This window comes from Ochotona princeps, chromosome 3 (assembly GCF_030435755.1).
Source record: "Ochotona princeps isolate mOchPri1 chromosome 3, mOchPri1.hap1, whole genome shotgun sequence".
Taxonomy (NCBI): Eukaryota; Metazoa; Chordata; class Mammalia; order Lagomorpha; family Ochotonidae; genus Ochotona; species Ochotona princeps.
In genome coordinates, this window is record NC_080834.1 from 26,632,994 (window position 1) to 26,647,319 (window position 14,326).

The 14,326-nt window shown below is 61.4% G+C and overlaps 1 protein-coding gene across 1 annotated transcript; it reads right to left on the reverse strand.

Moving 5' to 3' along the window:
- Positions 1-7,987: 7,987 nt before the first annotated feature.
- On the reverse strand, positions 7,988-10,204 carry CRYAA (crystallin alpha A). The gene is made up of 5 exons (XM_058661577.1): positions 9,923-10,204; positions 9,639-9,723; positions 9,565-9,575; positions 8,976-9,098; positions 7,988-8,344 (listed from the first exon to the last, which is right to left on the reverse strand). Exons 1-5 carry the CDS (start codon positions 10,109-10,111, stop codon positions 8,135-8,137), a joined length of 618 nt encoding a protein of 205 aa, XP_058517560.1. The 5' UTR covers positions 10,112-10,204; the 3' UTR covers positions 7,988-8,134.
- Between the last annotated feature and the right edge of the window lie 4,122 nt (positions 10,205-14,326).

Below are 14,326 nucleotides of genomic sequence, written 5' to 3' on the forward strand. Positions count from 1 at the left end.
GACACACACACACATGTCTTCCAGGGTCTGTGTGCTGTGTAGACAGCCCCTGTACACACATGGCTCCCTGGGTCTGTGTACTGTGTAGACAGCCCCTGTACACACACGTCTCCCAGGGTCTGTGTGCTGTGTAGACAGCCCCTGTACACACACGTCTCCCTGGGTCTGTGTGCTGTGTAGACAGCCCCTGTACACACACGTCTCCCAGGGTCTATGTGCTGTGTAGACAGCCCTGTACACACGGCTCCCTGGGTCTGTGTGCTGTGTAGACAGCCCCTTGTCCCCCAGCACAGCTTCTCACCAGCACCACCCCAACATCAACACCGCCTGCCCCAGTTGCATCAGCACTGATAGTGTCGCCAGCACCAGTGCATCAGCAATGTCACCAACACCTAAAAGCACAAGAACCACCACCCTCTATGCCACATCAGTACCACTGCCAGTACTGCCACTGCCACAGTAATGGCACCAACACTCCGTCACCATCGTCACCATAAGTGCACCCCAACACCAACTCCGTCACCACTGCTTCCACTGTCACCATCAATACACCCCAACACCAACCCCGTCACCACCGCTACCACTGTCACCATCAATACACCCCAACACCATCACCACCACTGTCACCATCAATACACCCCAACACCAACCCCATCACCACCACTACCACTGTCACCATCAATACACCCCAACACCAACCCCATCACCACCACTACCACTGTCACCATCAATACACCCCAACACCATCACCATCAATACACCCCAACACCAACCCCATCACCACTGCTACCACAGTCACCATCAATACACCCCAACACCAACCCCGTCACCACTGCTGCCACAGTCACCGTCAATACACCCCAACACCCCGTCACCACCACCGCCACTATCACCATCAATACACCCCAACACCAACCCCGTCACCGCCGCTGCCACCGTCAGTAGTAACACCATCATCACCACCCTGTCCCCATGCATGCCAGTACCACCACACCCACTGCTGTTGTGGGCTAAGGAGTTGATTAGTGCTCACTGGGCTGGGCAGGAACAGGAACTGGGCTTGTGGCTAAAAACACCTAGACTGATTGGGCTCAACTGTATCCAACTTCCTGGCTAAATTAAGACTTGGGGGGAAGAGTATACAAGGACAGGTGAAGGAGCAATAAAGAGAGACTTTGCAGAGACTTCCACCATCGCTGGTCTCCTGTTGGAGCTTCATCCCCAGACCCTCTCTGTGTGCATTTTACTGGCTCTGCTGGCCGGAGCACGCCGTCATCACCAGCTACTGTCATCAGTGTCACTACTGCGGTCATCATCAACACTCCGCCCACCCCCACCCTATGCCACCTCTGCCGCCCCAGCAGCAGCCCTGCTACGGGGTCACACAGGTTGAAGGCAGCTCTGTCTCACCACAGGAACCCTTGGGGCCCTGTCCCTGCCATGCCTGTCCCGGGCTCGGCCCCTGATGCAGTGTACTTTGGTCCCTGCGAGTCCCCGTGGGCAGTTAGGGACCAGAGTTGGAGGAGGTTCTCTCCTGTCCCGCACTGGATGCCAGAAGGGGTCAGATCCAAGCTGGGGTGGGTCCCACATGCATAGCTGAGGTTGAAACAGCTCAAACTCCAAGCCTAACATGTGAGATGGGGCCTCCCCACAGCTCCCCTCCCAGACCGTGCCCGTTGCAGGCTGGGGAGTCATGGCTGGGGCAGAGCTGGTCCAGCCTTGGCCGGGTGGGGAGCTGAGTGATACTCATGGTCACCTGCCCCAGGGTGACCCAGCAGCCAGGGCAGGGCCAGCCCTCCTTAGCTCCCACCACTAACAACTCTGGGCCCAAAACAGGAGGGGCAGGGACTGAGGGGGAGTCCGACTGGGACAGTGGGCAGCCCAGGGCCCTCACCCCTCTGGGGAGGACTCCCACCCTCGGCAACCAGCCCCAGGGGAGGCCGCACCTCACCTCTACTCCTCTCCAGCACCCAGAGCCAGGCAGTGCCCACAGACAGGGTCAGGCGCAGGTCGTGTGGCTTGGCTGCTGCAGGTGGGTCTTCAGGGTACAGCAGTCAGGGGGCCCCACATGGGGCGCGGGCCACCACCGGCCCGTGCAACATACCCTCCTTCACCTGCTCCACACTGGGCAGCTGCACAGGTGCCAGTGTCATCTTCCCTCCCTGCCCACAGCATGCCGGTCCTTCAGGGTGAGGGGCAGGCAGACACGGGTGGGTGCCTGGGCCAGGCAGAGCAGCGGGGCCCACGCCCCTGCGAGTGAGGACAGCAGCTCCCAGCCGAGGCGGGTGCTGAATGGGGAAGGGCTGCAGGGAGGGGGCTCAGGGCTCAGGAGCCAGGACCCCCGTTCGGTCAGCAAGCTCCACCAGCAGACAACAGATCAGTCTGTCAAGACCTCACCCCCACAGGCCCCCCAGCCCCAGGGGAGGCCCCCGCCCTGAGACCCACGCTGCTTCCACACACACCTCACCTTCAGGGTGTCCCCGACTTGTGGAAGCAGCGTGGGTGTGTGTGCTGCCTGGCTGTGCTGCTGCTCTCATGTGTGCTTGTGCATGTTTAGACGCATGCGTGCAGTGTGTGTTAGTATGTGTGCGCGTGTCGTGTGTGCATTAAGTGTGGTGTGTGCATGTATGTGTATTGTGTTGCATTGTGCCCATGTGTTGGGTGGTGTGTCTTATACGTGTGTGCATGTATGTGTTATGTGTTCTACACATGTTTGCTTTGTGTATGTGTTCTGTGGCATCGAGTATATTCACGTGTACATCTGTGTGTTCATTGCGTGTTTTGCATGTTGCATGTGGTATGTAACATGATTTGTACCCATGTGTGCTTGCACACCTGTTATGTGTGCACATTCATGACGCATGCATGTGTGTACCATGGCTGTGTCTGCCCCCTGAAGGCGAGTGTCCCCTGAAGGCAAGGGCCTGTCCTTCATCACATTTTCCGGGGGAATCCTGGATCCTTCCAGGCCTTGACATCACTGAGGAGGTTGCTAACAGCCAGCTGAGGTGAAAGCCTGCCTCCCCACACCTCCCTGCCTCTGGACTCAGGAAGAGGCCCAGCCAAGCCAGGCCCAGCAAGCTGCAGCCCCAGCCGGGCTTCAGGGCCCTGGGCAGGACAGGACCTGTCTGCCCTGCTGCGCACCTGCCTCACCCGAGGGGCCCAGGAAGCCGCCTGCACCTGTATCGCCAGGGCTGCTCACAGTCACCGCCCAGGCCCCGGGGCCATGAGGGCTCAGCTGAAAGTCCAGCCCTGGGCCCACCCCACCCCCACCCCCTCAGGGACATGCTCAACCCCCGTGCAGGGGAGGGCAGCCCAGGTCAGAACGCCCACTAAGCCACACTTCTAGCTCAGCTTGTGGCCTGGGAAAGCAGTTGAGGACGGCCCAAAACCTTGGGACCCTGCACCCACGTGGGAAACCTGGAAGAAGCTCTGGGCTCCTGGCTTCGGATCGGCTCAACTCTGGCCATTGTGGCCACTTGGAGAGTGAATCAGTGGACAAAAGATCTTCCTCTGTCTCTCCTCCTCTCTGTATATCTGCCTTTCCAATAATTGTTTTTAAAATAAATCTTTTTTAAAGAAGAGTTCTTTGGAGGCCAGCAGTCGTCGGCCAATCCTCTGTCCCCTGACCTGGTGCCAGATGGTGTTCCCAGTGGATAAGCATGGACAATGCCCAGCACCCAGCGACCAGGACCCAGCATCCAGCACCCAGCATCCAGTACCCAGCACCCAGCAACCAGTGCCCAGTACCCAGCATCCAGCACCCAGGGTCCAGTTTCCAGGACCCAGCCAGCCTCTATCCTTTTCACCTGCCCCTGGCCTCTGACACTCAGAAAGCCCCAGCCACTCCTCCCTGGACCGTGAGGAAGGAGGAGGAAATGCCACCGTGGGAAGAAAGCAGAGGCCAGCAACCAACCTGTGCCCACGCATGCACACTGCCTGCTGTCAGCTAGGGTGTGTGGGATCTCAGGGTCCCCCGATCTCTAAACTCCCCAAGTCAGGGACAGGTAGCCCCCAGCCTCAGTCACAGATGGCGCTGACCGCAATGCCCGTGGGCTCATTTTGTTGCGGTTTTCCTGCCTCTGTAATCTGCCCCAAGAAAGAAAAGGTTCTTGGACCCAGCCCACCTGCCACGTGGCTACGACCAGCCCCCAGGCTCCGGGTGAGGCGTGGGGCCGCCAACCAGCTGTGCAAGGCCCCCTTGAGCCTACCCTGTCCCCCACAGCTGACAACACTGGTGCTGGCCACCTGGTTTTCTTTCTTTCTTTTTTTTTTTTCATTTTATTTTTGATGATTTTTTACATGGTTGATTAGGGAGCAAAAGGTGAAGAGCTGGAGGAAGGTGGGTGAGCCATTGCTCCCACATTCTCCCTTTCGCTCCCTGTATCTGGGGAAGGCGGAGTTAAGGAGAGGAGCCACACCCAGCCTCGCGTCCATCCCAGGTCCTCAGTGTGGGGCATGCTCCGAGGCCACTGCTCAGTCGCCTCGCCTCGTCACTGGGAGTCCCTCAAGAGTCATTCCTCACCTGCAAGGTACTCCCAGGACGGTCCTCCCTCCCCCATACCCCTTCTTTCCCTAATCAGCCCACAGTCCTCGAGCCCAGGAGTGCATGGGTTCTCCAGCCCAGCCTTCGGAAGTCCAGTGGGTGGTGTGCTGGTCTGGAGCTCTGCCCGCCCACCGGAGTCCCAAGCTCCTGGCACATGTGTTGGCCTGGTGCCTTACCCTCCATGCACCCAAGATCCAGGCCCACTGAAGTTCTCCAGGCCTGGTCCGCCGGCACACCACGGCAGTGTGCTGACCTGGGGCTCTCTCCTCCCCTCCCCCTGCCCAGGACCAAGCACATGAGGAAATCCCCAGTTCGCTCCACCTGCCTAGAGGTGAGCCCCCAGGTGCCCACATGCCCACTGGTGCCGTACCCTAGTCTTCCCCCCACCCAAGCCTGCATCCTCAGGGCCTCCTGGGCTCCCCGCTGTCTCCCCAGCTGGCTGGTCCCAGGGCTGGAATGGTAGCCATGGTTTCCATTTTTTAAAAGATTTATTTAATTATTTAGTTGGAAGGCAGAGTTAGCGGGGGCAAGGAAGACAGATGAGAGAGAGCGCTAGAACAAGATCTTCCATCCTCTGGTCACTCCCTCGTGTCCACAGCACCCAGGCTGGGCCAGGCTGAAGCCAGGAGCCTCTTCCAGGTCTTCCCCGTGGGTGCAGGGCCCAAGCCTTCCTTCACTGCTTTTCTAGGCCACAAGCTGGATGGGACGTGGACCGGCCAGGCCTGGAACTGGCACGCACATGTGATGTCAGCACCAGGGGTCAGGCTAACATGCTGTGCCACAATGGCAGCCCCGTGCCCACTGAGGCCGGGAGCAGAGACCCCGGCCTGGGGCACAGCTCTCCCAGGGAGCCTGAGAGGCCTCTCTACACTGAATTCACATTCCAGCACCCTGGTACGAGGGAGTGTGTATGTGTGTGTGTGTGTGTGTGAGCATGTGCCTGAGAATGTATACACAGCTGGGGTACCAGAACCCATATGAACATGTCTGTGAACGTAAGTCCATGTGTGTGTCCATGGGCACAGGCACACACAGGCAAGGTAAGGCTCGGAGGGTGGAGGGGGCGCAGGCCAAGGGGGCGTTGGGTACTCTGAGGGGGGCAGCGGAGTGAGTGACCCCAGGAGTGTGTGTGGGAAGGCCAGCCAAGGGCCTGACCCTGGCATCCTTCTGCCTGCAGCGTCTGACCCAGGGCAGCTTCCCGGAACGCCGGGCCCTGCCTGCCTGCCTGCCTTCCTGCCATCTCCCCAGGTGGTCAGGCCACAGCGTGTCCCACGGACACCGCCACAGCAAATGCATCCGGAGATGTCATGCGTGTCCGCACGTCCTGCCTTCCCGCACCCTGAGCCAGCAGGGAAAGCCTGACTCCCAGGAGACACCTCCCGCGAGGGCACGGCCAGCGGGGGAACCGTGGCTGACTCACTGACACTGGAGTGAGGCCATCTGCGATGAGCCATATGTGTCACCATGGAAATTTCTGGAAGGAAATACAGCAGAAGTGGGTGGCTGCTCCCAAGATTCCCCAGACCCTGGACCCAGCCCGCCCCTCCCCGAAAGGCGGGGGGAGACGTGGGGTGACTGTGGAGATCAAACACATCGCAAGCCCTTCGTTTCCCTGCAAGTCCACAAAGCAGAGACGTTTCTAGAAAAGGCCCTGAGCTTCCGGGTGCTGCTGCCTGATCTGCAGGTCCAGGGACTACCTGGGAGGAGCACACATGCGCAGAAGGTTCTGGAAGGCAAGGACAGGGCCAGCACTGGGGCAGAGCGGGCAAAGCCGCTGCCAGAGGCCGGGATCGCACGTGGGCAAGCCCTGGCTGAGTTCCGGCTGCCCCACTTCCCACCCAGCTCCCTGCCAATTCCCCCCGGGAAAGCAGCGGAGGACGCGCCAGTGCCTGGGACCCTGCACCCACGTTGAAGACTGGCTTCGGATCAGCTCAGCTCTGGCCGCGACAGCCACATGAGGAGGGGATAGAAGGTCTTTCTCTCTCTCCCTCATCCCCAAGACACTCCAGGGGCTGACCTGCCCCACAGAAATGGGGACTAAATGTGTCTGCGTGAGTGTCTCCTCCAAGCAAAATCAGGCCCAGGGCAGCGCTGAGGAGGCGCAGGCAGACCCCAGAGCCTGGCTGAGGTTCTTCCAGGCTGGTGAGCACACACCTGGGGTGAAGGTGACCTTGAAGACCAGCAAGTGTCCGGCTGGCCAAGGTCTCGGCGTTCAGACAGGCCTCTGCTGCTCCCTGGTGGACCGTGTTGGACATGGCGGCGGAAGGAGGATGGTGATGGTGATGAAGAAGTGGTGATGATGGCCACAGCAATGAGGACGGTGGGCTTGCTTGGCTGTGCTGCTACTGAAGGAGCAAGCAGACTCCAGGAGGAAGCTGGGCCATGCTTGCCAGCGAGCCACAGAGCTGCCTGCAGGTGTTGGGGCAGGGATGTGTGTGTGCAGTGTTGTAATGCATTGGTACGTGGTGTGTGTGTGTATATGGTATGTGCACTACGCAGTGTGCCATAGTGCATAGGGGGTATGTGTGGAGTGTGTGTGTGCTGCTGCTGAGTGCGGTCACTCCCCCCGCCCCATCCGCCTGCTGCAGAGTGGGGCCACGCGGGAGGAGGCTGCCACCTGCGGCCTTCCCTGGGTGCGGCCAGGGTCCCCAGGGTCCCCAGGGCCCCACTGCTTCCCACCTCCCAGGCAGGACAGTGGCTCTGGCAGGCCATGTGGCTCTGGGTCCCGAGGATGGTACTGGGCCCAACATGTCCCTCCATGGCTGTGGGAGCCACCTGCTGGCACCTGGGTGCCAACCACCAGCCCCCCAGCTCCAGGGCCCTCCTCATGGCAGGGACCTGGGCAGGTTGCAAAAGGTCAGCGTGGAGGTCAGCCTGCCCTGGGCCCAGGTCCTGCTTGGACCCTTGGCTTCTGGGTACCAGAATCCCTGAGAGCCAGTGTCCAGCCCAGGTTGGGACAGGACAGTGACTGAGTGTCCCCATGCTGCCCAAGGACATGGCTGCTGTGTGTGTACCCCATGCCACACTGTCCTATGGCCCCGCCCCTCCGGCCAGGCCCCGCCCTCTCCTTCGCCAGCCCCACAAGACCACAGGACAGCACCTTGCTTGTGTCACCTGCTCTTTATTGGCTGCCGTGGGTGACCGGGGTCCCCAAAAGTGGCACTACATAGAGGAAGGGTGGAGGAAGACGGTCTGAGAGAGGAGGTTGTCCGAGGCTCAGGCGCTAGGCAGGAGGGCTGGGCCGTGGCCAGGGCGGGCTGCTGTGGCGTTAGGACACGCGGGGAGGCGAAGCTGTCCAGGAGCCAGGCTGGTGGGTGTCTCAGAGCCCAGCTGCCGCCGCCTCCTCCTAGCCTCTCAGCAGAGCTGGACACCTGCACCCCCAGGAGGTGGAGGGCGGCATGGTTGTCCCCGCCTTGTGGACTGGCCGGTGTTGCAGTTAAAGTACCCCAGAGCAGGCTCGGGGTCACTCTCTCAAACCTTCATTTCCCCAGAGAAGATGAAGAGGAAGGGGAGGAAAAGGGGGGACGAGCCCCACACCTCTGCCCGGCCCAATGCCGGGGGGCCTGGGGGATGCCGGGGGTGGGCTGTTCAGGAGGAGGGCGCCGAGCTGGGCTTCTCCTCCCGGGACACAGGGATGGCTCGCTCGCTGTGGCCAGCGTCCAGGCCCGACTGCACCTTGGGGCCGGAGAAGGTGAGCATGCCGTCGGCCGACAGCGAGCAGGACAGCGCCGACTGGTCCACGTTGGAGGGCAGGCGGTAGCGCCGGTGGAACTCACGGGAGATGTAGCCGTGGTCGTCCTGGGCAGGGCCGGGGGAGCATGCAGTCAGGGGTGGCTGCTGGCTGTGGCCAGGAAGCAGCCTGATTGCTGGCTTGGGACCAGGATGAGGCCAGGACACCTTGATAAAGGCCCTGGGGCCTCAGCCCTGCCTCCCCTAGAAGAAGCTTGGCCCTTGGGCATGTGGGCAGTCAACCAGGGCCCTGAAGTGACCCCGACACCCAGAAGGCGCCCCAGAAGGCAATGGGCCAGCCTCGCACCTGGGTCAGGTGTGCCCTGAACAACCATAGCCTAGCACCCTCAGAAAGTTCCCCATTCCTCTAGACACCCCCATTCATCCTGACCTGGCTCCCACTCCTCCAGGGACTCCCCACTAGATGCTGCCTGGCTTCTGTCCTGGGGCCAGGGGCTCCTAGGATGTCTCAGAGGAGCAGGGACTGTGGGGCAGGGTGGATGGCCCCGGAGGGAGGAGCCCCTGCCCACTGCTGGTCCCAGTGAGGCCCTGGTGGGCCGGCGCTCTGCCCACCCATTATGAGAGTGCTGGCCAGGACCCGACCTGGATCCTGACCACAGTGCCCAAGCCCTGCCCTGCTGGAGGGCTCAGGACCACGGGGCCCCCACGAGGGGCTGAGGCCCTGCACCTGTGCCCGCACCTGTCTCTCACTGTGCTTGCCGTGGATCTCCACGAAGTCCTCCTGCACCTTGACGGTGAGGTCCTCGGGCGAGAAGTGCTTCACATCCAGGAAGATGACGAACTTGTCCCGGTCAGACCGTACCTGAAACCAGATCCTCGTGTGGGCCGCCCCGAGGCTGCCGGCAGGCCCCGGGCCACTCACCACCTGTGTGGGTACTTCCGAGCAGAGTTGGCCAGGGGCAGACTGGTTATGTGCCAGCTGACTAGCTCGGGGTTAACTTACTTGTTGGTTAAGGGCTGGCTGGTTGGTTAGGAGCTGGTAACTAACTGGTTAAGGGTTGACTTACTGGTTAGGAGCTAACCAGCTGGGCTACTGGATAAGCTTATGAGGTTGCCGCTGCTCCAGGGTCCTGCCCTCCTGCTCATAGCCTGTAGGCATGCCCTCCCACCACGGCAGTCTCCTCCCCACCCTGGGTGGATCTTGGCGGGATGGGCTATGGGGTATCCTGCATCTGGGGCAGTCAGGGGCACTTGGCCTAGCAGCCGTGGCCCTGAAGGCAGGAGGATGGTGGCTCTCGTGGCCCCTCCGGGCCAGCAGAGGCGGGAGCCCTTGCTCTGTCTCCCAGGGCCACACCCCCTCCCGCAGCCAGGCTTCCTGCACTGGGCAGGAGCGGCGGGCGACAGTGGCGTCCACTTGCCTTGCCAGGGTTGCTCTTGGGGCCTCCAGCACGTGGCCGGTGCATGACCGACCACATACGGGTCATGAGCTGATGGCAGAAAAGACAGCGGTCGGCGCCCGCGGGCTGCCTCCTCGGCCCTTCCCCAGGGGCGCAGGAGGCTATGCTGCGTGGCCGCCAGGCGGGACAGCAGCCATCCCCACAGGCTCCAGGCACCCCGGGCAGGGCAGCGGACGGCTCAGCAAGAAGCCCTAGCTCTCCTCGGGCCCAGGGATGGGGACAGGCTTACCTCGGAGATGCCGGAGTCCAGCACGGTGCGGAAGAGGGACTGGCGGTAGTAGGGGCTAATGGTGGACGACAGGAAAGGCAGCAGGTCGTACTCAAAAAGGCCCTCACCGAAGAACTGGTCGAACAGCCGGCTGGGGTAGAAGGGTCCCAGGGCCCGCTTGAACCAGGGATGCTGGATGGTGACGTCCATGCTGGGGGTGGCACTGGGGGAGCGGAGGCTTTGGAGGACTCGGGCAGGGAGCGCTGGGCAGGCCAGTGGCCAGCTGCAGCGCCGGCCCTGCCTTTATACGGCGCGGACAGAATGGAGGCATTAAGGGGGCCTGGGTGGGGGAAGTATGAGCTCATGTGGCGGCTGCAAGGTCAGCAGAAACCCACAGGGCTGCCCCAGCAGGCTTGCACCCGGGGGCCCAGGGCGCCGGCTCTGCCCTCCCCGCCTCACTCAGGGCAGCCTGGGGTCCCAGCTGCTGGGAGGGTGCCCTGTCTCCCAGGTTGGGAGACCGAGGCATAGCGGGTGGACACGCTGTCCCCAAATGTCACACCGCCATCCAAATGCAGACTGACCCCTGCTGCTAAATGCAAAACTCACACATAAAGATGCTGGGAGCAACAGGAAGAGGGACACACTCACGGGGCATGCACCATTCTGGTGGAAGCCTGGCTCAGGGTCACGTGCAGGTGTCTACCTGGCCTGGTGCGTTCAGGGCTCCCCTGTCTGCGGCTGGCCCCAGATGCCCACAGCCTGGACCCCCCCACAGTAGGTGAACACATCACCACCACAGGGCCCTGCCAGCTGCCAGACCAGGCCCTGTGGCCAGTGTGTGCCTCTGTTTGTGGCGTGTCAGGGGACCCCTCCCTGGGCGGCTCATGATGCATGTCTGTCCAGCGGCCTGCTCACACTCACTACCAGCCCCCTTCTTCCTTCTCACCACAGGGTGATGCCCCATCAGGACCGTGGGCCCTTTCCCGCTGGCCTCATGTCCCCTGGCTCCTGGCCCATGCCCGCGTTACGTTTGTAGACCCAGTGCACGCGCCAAAGCCCCCAGGGACTCATGAGGGTGTGTGACATCAGCTGCAGTTTTTAGGGGTGATGGCACCTGAGGCATGTCGGGGGGTCGCCCTGCGATGCTGCCAACCACATGCACAGCCCTGACGGGACCAGGGACAGCTGCCAAGGACTGCTTCGGCCCTGCACTCTCGGATTCTAGAGCAGCAGCTCCCAGGGTCAGCGTCCAGCACTGCGGGGAGGAACAGCACCCCCTCACGCCAGGCCTGCACCTGCTGGGTTCCCTGGGGCTGGCTTGGGAGCACCCTACAAGGAGGTCCCAGCATCACCCCACTTTGTAGAGCAGAGTGGGGATCAGGAGGGACCAACTGAACACCCGGGTCAGTCAGCTCAGATGAAGATGAAGGGGCCACCATGTGTGGACAGAGCAGACAGCTGACCTGGGGACCAACTCAGGCCTCCCCAGTTGAAGCAAGCGTCCCCCCTGGCTGCATTCTTCAGGTAGAGGTCAGCAGGGCTGGGCTGTGACCGAGCTGGGGCAGACAGGCCAGCAGGGCCGGGCTGTGACCGAGCTGGGGCAGACAGGCCAGCAGGGCCGGGCTGTGACCGAGCTGGGGCAGACAGGCCAGCAGGGCCGGGCTGTGACCGTGCTGGGGCAGACAGGCCAGCAGGGCCGGGCTGTGACCGTGCTGGGGCAGACAGGCCAGCAGGGCCGGGCTGTGACCGAGCTGGGGCAGACAGGCCAGCAGGGCCGGGCTGTGACCGAGCTGGGGCAGACAGGCCAGCAGGGCCGGGCTGTGACCGAGCTGGGGCAGCCATTGCAGCTCCAGGCTCGTCTGTCTTTTTCTTGGTATTTTGTTCATCACAGATTTCTGGCATCCTTTGCTTTCACCCTCTGACCTGGTTCAGCTTGCTTCCCAGTCAGTGAGCCAGCCGGTTCCCAGCCATTCCCAGCAGCCTCTCCCAGGGCCACAGCTGCTGCCAAGGCCCCTGGGACACATACGAGGAGCTGCAGCCAAATGAGGAGCTGCAGCCAGGCAGCCGGGTGGGGAGAATGGGGGGCCTCTGGAGCAAGCTCCACTGTGCCTCGCCTGGGTTTCGGGGTCCCTCTCCACTGAGCCGGGGATCCCCTGGAGCTCAAAGCCACAGAAGGTGGAACAGCTGGTGGTGGGAAGGCCAGCATTGGGCAGCACTGAAAACAGAAATAAGGCCAATATAAATTGCCTAGAGAGCGCCTCCCTGCCCGGGTGGCCTGGGTGGCACGGGTGCTGGCTCCTAATCCCATATGACCCAGTCCTTCCAAGAAAGGGAGCTCGGACACTTTGGGGACACACACAGAGGGACACCCCGTGACAAACAGAAGTAGCCTGCAGGCCGAGGAGGAAGGCTCAGGGGAGCCAGCTCAGCCCACACCGGGGCCTGGATTCCAGCCTGCAGAACCGCGGGGAGCCCAGCGGCTGAGCCGCCAGCTCCGGCCTGGGGCATTGGCCACTTCCACAGTCTCACTGACCACCATCCAACTGCACTCCAGAAAGCCCCGAGAATGCACCAGGTGGAGGTTTGTGAGCTTAAAAAAAAAGAGATTTATTTTATTTATTTATCTTTCATTGGAAACGTAGTGATACCCTAATAGAAGCAGACACAGAGAGAGCTTCTGTCTGCTGGTTCACCCCACAAATGGTCACAAGGGTCGGGGCTGGGCCTGTCCCAAGTCATGAGCCATGGGGCCCGGCGGCGTGGCCTAGCGGCTAAAGTCCTAACCTTGAACAAGCCGGGATCCCATATGGGAGCTGGTTCTAATCCCAGCAGCTCCACTTCCCATCCAGCTCCCTGCTTGTGGCCTGGGAGAGCAGTCGAGGACGGCCCAAAGCTTTGGGACCTTGCACCCGCGGGGGCGGGGGGACCCAGAAGAGGTTCCTGGTTCCCAGCATCGGGTCGGCATGCACCAGCCGTTGCGGCTCACTTGGGGAGTGAATCATCGGATGGAAGATCTTCCTCTCTGTATATCCGGCTTTCCAATAATAATAAATCTTTAAAAAAAAAAGTCACGGGCTCGGCGGTGTGGCCTAGCGGCTAAAGTCCTCACCTTGAACAAGCCGGGATCCCATATGGGCTCCGGTTCTAATCCCGGCAGCTCCACTTCCCATCCAGCTCCCTGCTTGTGGCCTGGGAAAGCAGTCGAGGACGGCCCAAGGCTTTGGGACCCTGCACCCGCGTGGGAGACCTGGAAGAGGTTCCTGGTTCCCGGCTTTGGATCGGCTCAGCACCGGCCATTGTGGCTCACTTGGGGAGTGAATCATCGGACGGAAGATCTTCCTCTCTGTCTCTCCTCCTCTCTGTATATCTGACTTTGTAACAAAATAAATAAAATCTTTAAAAAAAATAAAAAGTCATGAGCCAGGAGCTTGTTTCTGGTCCCCCACATGGGTATAGGTGCCCAAGCACTTGGGCCATCTTCTGCTGCTTTCCCAGGCGCTTCGGCAGGGAGCTGACTGGGAACTGGAGCAGCCGGGACTCGAACCTTCGCCCATATGGGATGCTGGCCTTGCCGGCGACAGCTTTGGTGCAGCCCCAGCCTTGTAGAGGCATTTCAAATTGCACACCATTGGGAGTTGGCATGAGGACATCTCCCACCATCCCGCCAGCCCCTTGGAGTGCTGCCCATCCCCCACGTCCTGCCCATCCCCCACCGTCCTGCCCATCCCCCACGTCCTGCCCATCCCCTGGCATGCGCCCCAGGCCCTGGGCAATGTGTCTGTGTCCTAGATGCCCACAGCCAGCCACTGTCATGATTTTCCCATTTGTGGCTCCATGTCACACTGTCGCACAGTTCCCAGTAACCCCAGATCAGGGCACCAGAGCCGACGCCCAGAGGAAACGCCGTGGAGTGCTTCCTGTATGGGGCCAGGGACAGTCATCACAGACACGGGCTCTGCCAGCTTGATATAGTGGAGAGCGGAAAGCTCTGCATGCCCGTAGGCTGCCCCCAGCAGGGTCTCAGGTCAGGGGTGTCACTGGGCTTCGTGGCAGTGCCTGGACACTAACTCAGGTGGGAAACCAGGAGGCTGGGTGGCCTGGCTTCCCTGGCCTTATAACTAGTAACTGTTTATTTGAAAGGCAGTCAGAGAAAGGAAGAGACAGACAGAGAGCCCTTTCAGCTGCCTGTTCACTCCCCAACAGCCAGGACCAGGCAGGAGAAAGCCAGGAGCCAGGAGCTTCTTCCGGGTCTCCCACAAGGGCGCAGGGTCCCCTCTGGGCCGTCCTCCACTGCTTTCCCAGGCCACAGCACAGAGCTGGACGGGAGCGGAGCAGCCGGGGCTGTGCATGAGTTAACTCACAGGGAGGCCCCTGCAGTGGGTGTTGAGCCTCGTGGGCAAGGGCAGTACCCGCACACTGGAGCAG